Raw genomic sequence first — 11671 nt, forward strand, 5'->3', positions numbered from 1 at the left:
TCTCATCACAGCACGTCACCTTTTCCAGCCTTCATTTGTTCATAATTTACCCTTGTGGGCAACAGAGTTGCATTTTCATACATTTCTTTTTTTAAATTCCATTCGAGTGTGACTGCAGCGCATATAGACATGGCTGATTGGTGATATCATCAGATACCTGTATATTTTAGATTCTAAGTGCCACGCTAATATGACAGAAGGAATACTGATTAGCTCGATTCGGGGATGTAAGACATTGATGTTATGCTAATGCAGTGCCTCTCTCCTGACTGTGTCCACACACCGAGCACCCTCTAGCAATAGCCGTGAATTTTCATACAATCCACCGATAATTGAAACTCATTTTATTCAGAGGAAGCAGTGGAGGACACCGAGCAAAATTACGTCAATGTAAATAATAAGCTTACAGGTATTAATCTATGTCTCTTTGTCTCTTCTAACTAATCCACATAAACATGCAGCGCCCGTTGTTTTTACAAAGAACGATATATGACATTTGACTTTGCACACAAAACACAACGTCATGCATTATGCATCAAGCTCGGGAATATAAAATATAAATCATAAGCATGTGTGTTTAATTTTTAAAGTGAAAAGACAAGATTAAACCTGCCCTCGCTGTGTTTGGTTTAGTGGTAGGGTCAATATCGTAGAGACAAACAATTGTAATCAGTATGACAGGAGCAGTCACTGGGGTAACCAGAGTGAGCATCACTGTGATTTGTATTTTAAAAATCAATTTATTTTGCACGCTTGAGGCTTCAGTTAAACAAACCCAGCCTTTTAGTGGAAGTGACAGCCTGCTGGTTGGGACATGCTGTGTCTTATATGTCCTGATGGATGACGGTGTGTGTGTGTGTGTGTGTGTTTGGCAGTATCATTTTGTGAGTGAGTCTAGAACTTTCAAATTTTCCATTTAAATATCATTTCAATTGAATATCATCTTCCCTAATATACACAATACTGCAGGTATTTAGTGTTTCAGTTCACTGAAGTTCTATAAGGGAGATATAATCTTGCTTTGGATGTTGAAAAACTCAGGTGATGTTTTTTGTACCTTTCTTCCCCAGCAAAGTGAGTCTACAACACAAAACACGAAAAATAAAGGCAGCTGCCTCATGGGAGAACATCTTGTGAAAACAGTGGTCAGGAAAAACCTCAGATAGAAAAAAGCTCGATCTGCAAATAAATCGGTCCTTGAATAAATATGTTAATTGGGGTTATCGTGGGGGTGTTTTCTGCATTGTGTCAAAACAGCAAGTCGGTCTGATTTTAACTAACCTCTAAGATAAACCATCAAAGTTCTCTCCTCTGGCCATTCCCATCGCACTAATACGCTGAACGAAGCAGGAGATGTGAACGTCTTAATTACGGTGCACTCTGAGATAATGATAACGCTCGCATTAGCCTGCTTGAAGAGGGTTACACAAACACACACACACACACACACACACACACACACAGTGGTGAATGGTTGAATGGTACAGCAAGGTGAGTAAAAACCATTCCTGCTTTCTTAATAGATTAACACTGACAAGGTACTTTGATAACTGAAGGTTCTTTTATTGTGTTAAATAAAACTTTAAAACAAATTAGCAGCAAGGTCAAGCTCAACCTTCATCACCACCAGCCCTGATTTCTTTTTTTCACAGATAACCATGATACATGCCGGGATTATTTGCTGTCGGGATCCTTATTGACCCCCCACCTCCAGCAGTCTTTGTGTATGTACCCTTCAAATTCCCATCAAGTACAGCGCACACAGCAGAATATAGATGGTCTCAACTGGTTTCTGCCTCACGAGGACACACAATGCTGTGAAACACTCTCCTTTAAACTAAAACCCGATGTTTCAAGCCCACATTGTATCCATAATGCAGAGAGGCATTAATGAAACACCACACAATATAGCTCTTACAGCTGGGCGAGCATGGCATCTTTCAGTATCCATGGTGACGGATGTTTTCTACTTATGGTGGAGAATGTTGTGTTCATCCCACAGTTTGTTTATACATTTCACCTTAATGTGGAGAGTCCTCCACAGCTGCGAGTGTGACTTGTGAAGGGCTAGTGAAGAGGGATCGGCTTGGGAAAGGGCCTTCATCATCTTATGTCCCTCACGACGAGGTCCTTTGCTTGATGAATGTACACAGTTATGTACAGAAAGACTTAGGTTTTAATTGGAGTTGGGTATGATTTTAAAGTAGGGCAAGAAACCTTGAAAAACACTCATCAGTTAGCTTGTAGAGTAGAACTTTATAGCTTCATATTTGGCTGTAGAGAGAGAAATGCTGAAAGTAAGTCAGAGCAGGAGTTCAGCAGCCACAAAAAACTGTGAGTAATGTGGAAATGTGTTAGGAGTGGCAGGCAGTCCAAAGCAGCCCCCCTTTTTTTTATTTTACTAAGGGAGGGATCCTTAGAAGACCCCTAAAAGCTGATGCACAGCCACTGACTGGCATTCGTTGTTAGACCACTGAGCCTACCTCAAGATAATCTTACAATAACCGCATCATGGGAAAACAAAAAGACATTTTGGAGAATCTGGCAGGGACCTTTCTGATCCGACATGCGCTCCTCCGCCAGGCCCTGGCAGAGTGCCTGGGAACCCTCATTCTGGTGGTGAGTAAAGAGTATTTTTGCATCCATCCTGAAGGGAGCAGAGTGGATCATTTTGTTCAAGTTAACGTTAAATTATTAAATGTTTCCTGTACTCGGTGTAAACTAGTTTTCAGATTATTGTCTGCTACCGTTAAATTAAACATTTGGTTACACTTAAATAAGAATCTGACATTTCAACTTGCGTGCCTCATATTTTATTCTGTTGGCCATTTATTTCGGCTATTTGTCAATTAAAAAGTGCAATAACTTCTAACATACCTCTTTCACACTTGAATCTGCAGTGTGAGCTAGATTTTTGGTAGAACTAAAGTTCTGCATGTGTGGATTACCTACTTATCACAAAATCTACAACATACATACAGCACAGTAAATAGCATACAGAGATGTAATAAAAGGAAAATTGAAGCACCACTACTGAACATGCCTGAGATCACGTCAAAAATCTAAAAATGAATCCAACCAGCAATTAAAGGAACACGATGGTGAGCAAAAGAATTACTGTCTTCAGTTTGTTATATTGTGGGTAAACATATCATAAAAAAATGTTTAACAAGTTGCAAGTTCTCCCTAAGAACACATCCTTAAGCCTTTCACCAGCGTTTCAGTTCAACGTGAGGAAAGAGAAAAATATCTTTTGAAAATGCCCCCATGGGATTCTGTGGAGGAAGAGGTGAGGCTGCTGTTGTGTCTGGCAAGAGTTTAGTTGTTTGATGACAGAAAATGTTGTTAGAGAAACACTGAATAATTTCAACTATATTCATTACAACTGAAGCACCTGCCACTCCATCAATTATCACCTGTGTTATTTCCTTCTTTTTATTTGAATTACACACATTGAACCCTATTTTATATCCATAGTCTTTGCTAATGATAGAAGACAGCATCTGTAGCCCCCCCCCCCCCCTCCCCTCGAAACCTATTTCAACTCAGTGGAAAGCCACGACATTCTTTCAAATTAAAACGAAATGTTTTTTATCTGGTGCAAAACAACCAGGAATCCCTCTGTGTCTCACGGTAACCCACAGACAACAAAAATATCAGGAGAGGGCACCAACGGTGAAACACCAGGCCATTTGTTATTCTGCTCCCCAGCTGGGACTGATCTATTAATTCCAGGAGACCTTTCTCTCTGCTGGCAATCACGTCCCCTCGGTGGTCAGAGCTGGCCCTCCGTGGAGGAGGGCTCCGCGGGTGGAGTCCGATTGTTGTCGGCATCAATAGTCCCACACAAAGCCCAGCTATAACATACACATGACCTCTGAGGTCAGAGAGACACACCCTGGATACGACCAAAAGCAAGACTCAGCTAGACCCCTGACTCGAGGTCAGGCCACCGTGGGACTTTGTTATTCTCTTTGAAGCTTTTCTACTACTGTCTGTCATGGTTTGTTCTTTTAACTTGGCGGCATATTTCGGGCTGGATCTTAAAATAAGAAGTGTGTTGTTTATGTGTTCAATGAAATAATTCCAGATTGTTTGTCTAAAGTTTTACCCCCTCCTCTTTCCAGATGTTTGGTTGTGGTGCAGTAGCACAGCTGGTGCTAAGTGGAGGCTCCCATGCAACGTTCCTCACCGTCAACTTTGCTTTCGGTTTTGCTGCAACATTGGGCATCCTTGTGAGTGGACAGGTCTCAGGTGAGGATATACTGAACTGTATTTCAAGGGGAATATCAAGGGGAGGTCCAGGTGTAGCTAATAAAACATACTTAAAGTTGTTTTTTTCACTTTGATACTTCATGACTTTTCCTAATTTTACAGTACATCCGTTCAAGATTCAAGATTTGCTTTATTGTTCTACATTGTAGGAAATTAGGACTGGGCTTCCACCCATGCTGCATCCGTAGAAAAAAAAACCATTCCACATACCTGAAAGACAGGGAGTGACAGCTACAGGGAACAGGAAACATATCTGTTTCATTATCTGTGATTGTGCTGACAGTACTTCAGCAGTAGCAGTGTTGGCAGCACTTCCCCTCCCAAATCCCAAATAAGTCTTATTTGGATTTCTCTTATTGAGAGTTTTATAACACTTTGTTTAAACGAGGTCCAGTGTTCAGTCTGCAGCAGTTGAAAATCTGTCAACTTCGTGAGAAAAACTCTCTGCATATCCGTCTCATTAACGTACAAAAAGGACAAGAGTTTCTGGCCATTTCTGAGTTCAGTCAGAAGCTGAACACAAACACACAGGCACGGTTGGTGCATCGGCCAAACTTTTTTTTGGATGGTCCCTGCTGTTCTGCCTGGAACATTACTGCCTAAATTTCATTTACTTTTACTGCATTGTATGACACTTAATTTGAAATTAAATTTTTAATAGTAATGTTAAGACAATCGCTCTGGACAAAATGGACGTCTACAGGGCAGCTGAGAATTCTCAAACCTATGGCACTAGTGTTGCTACTTTACTTTTTTATTCTGTTTTTACATTTTTATTTGGCTGCTGTAATGTTCGGCACTGCGTGAGTCTTCCTGATTGAACTTACTCTGAGCTTCATTTCATGCTAGTCAAGGACCAACCCCCGGCTAAAGCCACAACAACGAGGGAGTGAAGCCAATGTCAACAACACAACTGCGAGGGTTCATTTCGTAAAAGGGAGGAAAACTTTATTATCATCAAGAAAAATCAACACTTAATTATAACTACAGTCATTTGCATCACTGTCATGAAGTACCTGCCACTCACAGAGTTTTTCCACAAGACTCAGCTTTTCTTTGCAGCTTCCATCAGCATAACAGGGAGTCATTATTACTGATGGCTTGACAGACACTAAATATCAGCAAAAGGTAAACTGGCAGTTATCTGAAGTGCAGTATTTACCCTTCTGATGTGTTTTCCAGACGGATGGCAGTGAGAGGCGGCAGAACAGGAAGCAGTGGACAGAGGAATGCAAAGTTTAAAAGAGACACACACACACACACACAAGAAGGAGGGGGCACTTACCTCTTAACGTGAAAACGACGTGGTCTGTAATTGAAAGGAAAGTGAGTGAGTCAATCCTCAATGCCAGTATCATCTGTCAAAAGCAGCAACACTACAAAGGGATTCGCAGCTCACTAATGCTCACTTCTTCAATGCCTTTATAATGAGGCTGTCCCCCCCTCTAATACACATTGCAGCCGAGAAAATAAGCTCTTATAATTAGATAGCTCCTACCCTGACAAGATTAAGGTGTGAATACGAGCGAGGCACCCACACGAGTGTCATCAGAGCAGTTATTTCCCCCTTCAAGGTTAGAAAAAAAGATACTTTTCTGAATCTTTTCATCCCGCCAATTTAATTTGTGTCACAGAGACCTTCCATCGTAACAGGAATACTGAGACCGCAATTAATGAATATACAGGTGGCTTAGAACAGTCTCACTGAGAAGGGGGGGGGGGCAGTACTGCAGAGATAAAGCAGCCTCCATGTTTCCTCAGGGTGAATCGCATAGAATCTGATCGTAGATATATGCATACAAATATGCCATGTTTTCTGTATGTTTCTCATCTATAGGTGGCCATCTGAACCCGGCGGTGACCTTCACACTGTGTTTACTTGGGAGAGAGCCTTGGAGGAAGTTCCCGCTGTTCTTTTTCTTCCAGACTCTCGGAGCCTTTCTGGGTGCAGCGGTTGTGTTTGCCATGTATTTTGGTGCGTGAAACAGAAAATTTTAATGTTTAACAAGCCACACACCTCTAATCCGTAGACAAATCAGGATTGTTGCTGTCTACTCAGTGGGAGGAGACAAAAGCTGGATGAACCCCGAAGACCAGAAAGCAGTTTGGTGGTGACAATTAAAACCTGCCTGACAGTTCGATCAAAGCCAAATGGTTGTTTTTCTCTGAGAAAACACGTCAGTGATGCAGCACATCACTTGTTGCAGCTCTTCACCAGTATGCCGCACATTTGGTGGCTAACTTCGACTGAATCTCGTACACAAGGGATCAGTTAACAGACCTTCCATCGGTTTATTTTTCTCAAAGACTCATGGGAGCTGTAGTTATTGAATTCTAAAAAAAGAAATGTGGTGATATCTTTATTAAGGTGAAATTGGGGACCTTTGTTGAATCTTGCTCTCCCTCTTTTCCTGTCACCTCTCTACTGGCAGTATCTAATAAAGGAATAAATGTCCCCAAAAATAATAATGAAAGAAAACATGAATGTCAACCTTGTGGTGACACCAGAGTAAGAGTCAGTGGAGTATTAACCTCCTAAGAACCCTAACCCAAACATGCGTGGACATCACATTTTGGGTTATACCATAATACATAATTCTGCTTATATGGAAATTCAAAATTGTCCCCGTATGCGCAACCAAATCATGTCAACAGATGATGCTTAGTTTTTATACTTATCAGGTCCCAATAAGCCCAAATAGCAAAGAGAAATTAAGACAGAGCTTGGGTCTTAGGAGGTTAAAGTAGGATACAGTGTCTGGAAACAGCTACAAAATGTTGTTATAAATTTGGTTTATACATGCATTCATGGATTTCTGTTCATATTGTGTCATGTGCGCTTTGCAACCGTGTGTTTACTTGTATGAAAACCTATGTGTCACAGTCGGTGCATGTTGTTTTGCCCTCTTTGTATGCTCGTGCTGTTATTCTGCATGCCTGCATGCAGTGATATCTTTCTATATTTGTGCATCCTTGGCCCCCATTCAGTGCTGCCTCTAGCTTACATACTGTGGTTCTATGTAAGCAAGCAGAAAGTAAACAAGAAACTGAAATGTCAAGTGTGTCACTGTTTGCAGTGGCTGTCAACTTTATCCCTTAAATATACATCATTTCACCAATTTAACCTAAAATTTGCATTCAGTGTGGCAGCAATTAGAACATTTTATTCTCCTAAATGACCTGCAATCCAGAAAAAAAGGAGAAAGAGGATGTAGTTCAAATAATCAGTTGAGTTCCTACAAGCTTTATTGTGCTGTAAAAATACACGAACAATTGTAAAAGTAAAAAGTAAAGTGATTTGTACATTCCTCCACCAGATGCATTATGGGACTTCAGCCCAGGGGAGCTAATCGTGGTGGGGGAGAATGCCACAGCTGGGATTTTTGCCACATATCCATCCAAACATCTCACCCTGGTTAATGGATTCTTTGATCAGGTAATAGTGACTTCACCTCTCGTCAGTATTCTCCACTCCAGTTACTGTACAGCACAGGTTCTCTCTCTGTGTCCGTCGCCTAATGTCCAATCACATCACATCAGCTCATCTCATCTTCTTTAACCTTTTTAAAAGCAGCAGACAGAGTAATGAGCAGGACAGTGTCACTATTCATTCGGTCTGATTGTCTAAACCTGGAATCTGTGCGGAACAGCTTGTAAGTTTGTAGAAAAGGAAAGTCAATTAGATGTGCCGCTGTGTCGGAAGATTCACATAATTAATGTAGGTGAAATTACGCGCTGTGCATCAAAAAACAGGGAAGCAGTGCAGATAATCCTGCTGCTGATGGCTCCATGTGTTTATCTCAAAGAGAACTTACACTTCTTGGAGAGGTCTGAGTGTGTGCCTCAGCCAGCAAGGCATGTTTGTCTGAGCAGACAGAAACGCAAGTTGACATAATCGTATGGACGTATGGACCTTTTGCCTCAGCAATTTGCACGTTTTACATTTTGCGGCTTCTTTTTCAACAGGATCAACAGCTGAGTTTGTGCTCCACCACAGTCCAGAACAGCTAAATGCTGGCCATGCCTAATAATAATCAGAAAATGAGTTAATATTCTATTCCTGCCTATATACATCTTTAGGTTTTCATACACTCACTTACTAGACAGCTTCTTTCCTCCTGTTCACTGACTGTTTATCTCTGAAGACATTTTCTAGACCCCTGTTGACACTGAAATGGCGCTTCCTCTGTGCTGGTGTCAGAAACGCAATCTCACAAAAAAAAACTGCAGTACTTTCAGCTCTTTGCAGCTCTGTTACATCATCCAGACCAGCAGGCTGCCCCTGCTGGTCTGGGTGGCTACTAGACATCGCCGCTCATATAGATCCTGACATGTCACAGCATGAGTTTAAATCTATTCCATGTCTACTGTGTGCATATACTGTGAAACTGATTGTTCTCAAGTCCAGACCTGTAGTGATGCAACCATGTGAATAGAAGAAAACACCCTATTTCAGGCTAAGCTCTCCTCGTGGTGCATCCGCCGTCCACTGATGTCAGAGTAGATCAGTGGACAGTGTTCACTCTGTGATGTGCTGTTGTCTGATGAAAAAGTTGACGTGATCGCCAGATTTCACATTGATTTCTCTTTTCGAGACATTTTTAGTTTGACAGCTTCTCAACGTTTTCAGAACAATTTTTTTTAAAGGTGATTAAACCTTTAATAATAAGCTTAAACCTTTAATAATGATAATACCTCACAGGACTTCTGATTGTTCACGCAACAGCAGGACTATTTTATCTCTAATAATTGAGGATCACGTCACATGAATATACACAAAAACGATTAATAGATAATTCTCGCTGTATTGTATCTCAGATTATTGGAACAGCTGCATTGATCGTGTGCATCCTGGCCATAGTTGATCCACACAACAATCCAGTCCCCAGAGGTCTGGAGCCCTTCACTGTAGGCTTCTCGGTGTTGGTCATCGGCCTGTCGATGGGCTTCAACTCTGGCTATGCTGTCAACCCAGCCAGGGACCTGGGACCACGCATCTTCACAGCCCTCGCAGGCTGGGGCACCGAGGTTTTCACGTGAGTACAGCATTATTTTGGACTTCTTTAACACAGTATGCCAGGTTGAACTTTTGGGAACAGTGACATCACCCATAGGTGTCTCAGGAACCAGTAAAATTAGCGTGGAGGGAGTCTGGGTAGAGCTGAGGAGGGACATGGCGAGCAGCAACCACCTGTCAATCAAGCAAACATATACCATAACTTACTTCTCTTTATGCCAAATGTCTCCCTAGAGAAACATACTTCATCTCAATCCCCACCACAGCACACATTAGAAATTAATAGTAAAATAAATATAACTTTCTGATATCTGTCCCTTATGAACAAAGATATGCAGAACTACTTTTTGGTGGCAGAATCATATATCAGATGTCTCTGTTATAAGAAACCAAACAGTGTGACGAGTAAAAGTTAAAGAGTGAAACTAGAAACATTGTCTTAGATACAGTATTAAAGGTGTACTTAGTATACTGAGGTGTACTTAGTGTGGCAATATTTTAAAAAGATGGCTCAATATTGAAGCAGCAGAGGCCAAGATATCCTGACTTTTAGCTGCAAGTCAAGATCCAATAACAATGAATACTACATTCCCCTTAAGGCCCCTCAATAGCGTCTTTCCACCCTCCCTGATTCCTACATGCTCGCTTCTTTTAAACTCCACACCTCATGTTTGCAATGCAAGCTTTCTGTTTTAAAAAGTCTCAAGTCCAGATAAATAACCATGATGATAACTTTAAGAAAGCTCCCTCTAGAGCCACAGAGGACATTATACAATTGTTTTCACAGGTTGAGTAGTACTAACCCGTTACATTGCATCTCTGTGACTTCCGATATACACTTATATTTTATTTAGGGTAGGTAAATTCAATGAAAAAAATAAAAATGTTTTCCCATTTATTCCCTTACAGAGCAAACACCTACTGGTTCTTTGTGCCCATCTGTGCCCCCTTCTTGGGTGCACTGGTGGGTGTGCTGATGTACCAGCTAATGATTGGATACCATTTAGAAGGAGAAGTGAAAGAGAAGCAGAAGGAGGAGGAGGAAAGATCCAAACTTTCCAATATTTCAACCAACGAAGATGCATGAGCACTGCTGAATATCTATGTCTAACTTTGTTTTTGTTTTGTTTTTTACATATCACTTTAACTAACACAACTACTTGGATAGCATATTAACCATCAATCAATAATCACAAAGACGTGTGCTCATATGGCATCTCATAATAAACAGGAACAGTTTCTCAGGAAAATATGTTTTTCTCTTAAATTCACAAATGTCCTTCATACTGCATGTCCGACAAAACAAATATATCAGCTAAAGGAAAGCGCTAAAGAAAAGACAGTTTAAGTTGTGGAGGTATTGGAAAGGTGTCAAAGATGGAAGAAACCTTCTAATCACCATCAAACCATAAAGCATTCTCACTCACCCTTTTCTACTGCAATTTCTTTCTTTTGTAAGAACTGTGTAGAATGCCACCTCTGCAGGGTACCTGAGACACATATCCTCCTTACCGACACCCAATTACACATTTTATGAATCAGTATCATTGTTAAAAAGCGAGAGTGTGATCCTGTCAATTACTCTGACTCATTAAGACTGGAAGCAGGGGGAAACACTGAGCCTGGCTCTTTCCAAAGGTAAAAAAACAAATGTGCCTACCAGACCCTCCTGCTTTTTTTATGTGCAGAACTACTTCCTATGTGGTCACAGTGAGTTTACCAGGAAGCGGAGACTCTAGGATGAAACAAATGAGATGATAGAAGTACTGGTAGATTGATTTCTTTACCTGTGAACTGAGCCTGGCTAGCTGTTTCCCCCTGCTTCAAGTCTTTATGCTAAGCTAAGCTAACCGTCTCCAGGCACCAGCTTTATATTTAACAAACAGATGTTTGTCAAGATGTCGAACTATTTGCTTAAATGTACATTTGTACTTTGACAAGACCAAGTTATTATTTAATGTGAAAAAAAACCCCAGATCTTATATTTTGATTGTTGTTCTGTATTGCCAAGAATATCTTAAACACTATGCCATCACGTGGCCTGGTTTGTCAAGATCCGCTTCCACAAACTCCAAGAAATCCTGACTTTCTCTGACAGTTCAAGGCAACTGAAGGCTCCAGAGATGCCGTAAGTGCTGTCGATGGGGAATTTCATGATCTTCTTAAAACTACAATGTGTTGAAAATCTCCGACTTTGGCGCCCCTCGGTGGTAGCCTCAAAAAGGACGCTGCACCTCTCCTTCTCCCTCAAGTGTGTCTGAAACACACTGCACAGAGTTTTCTAATTTTTCTAATTACAGAAACATATTTCAAACAATTTACAGAAGGTTACCGTCACAAAACTTCTACACATAGTGGCCTTTAAACAAACGAATCTAA

General features: G+C 41.0%; 1 protein-coding gene across 1 annotated transcript; it reads left to right on the plus strand.

Moving 5' to 3' along the window:
• The first annotated feature begins 2511 nt into the window (after window positions 1–2511).
• Window positions 2512–10515, plus strand: LOC139301751 (aquaporin-3-like). Its single transcript, XM_070925218.1, has 6 exons — window positions 2512–2619; window positions 4128–4254; window positions 6113–6250; window positions 7593–7711; window positions 9094–9311; window positions 10202–10515. The coding sequence occupies exons 1-6, from the start codon at window positions 2512–2514 to the stop codon at window positions 10377–10379; spliced, it is 888 nt and encodes a 295-aa protein (XP_070781319.1). The 3' UTR covers window positions 10380–10515.
• Window positions 10516–11671: the final 1156 nt, after the last annotated feature.

This window comes from Enoplosus armatus, chromosome 18 (assembly GCF_043641665.1).
Source record: "Enoplosus armatus isolate fEnoArm2 chromosome 18, fEnoArm2.hap1, whole genome shotgun sequence".
NCBI classification, from domain to species: domain Eukaryota; kingdom Metazoa; phylum Chordata; class Actinopteri; order Centrarchiformes; family Enoplosidae; genus Enoplosus; species Enoplosus armatus.

What these genes read in the sequence shown, in the direction of transcription:
- LOC139301751 (XM_070925218.1), top strand. Translation starts at nt 2,512, where the DNA reads ATGGGAAAACAAAAAGACATTTTGGAGAATCTGGCAGGGACCTTTCTG. An exon ending in TGGGAACCCTCATTCTGGTG is followed by an intron (nt 2,620 to 4,127) that starts GTGAGTAAAGAG and finishes TCCTCTTTCCAG; the next exon opens with ATGTTTGGTTGTGGTGCAGT. An exon ending in TGTGTTTGCCATGTATTTTG is followed by an intron (nt 6,251 to 7,592) that starts GTGCGTGAAACA and finishes TTCCTCCACCAG; the next exon opens with ATGCATTATGGGACTTCAGC.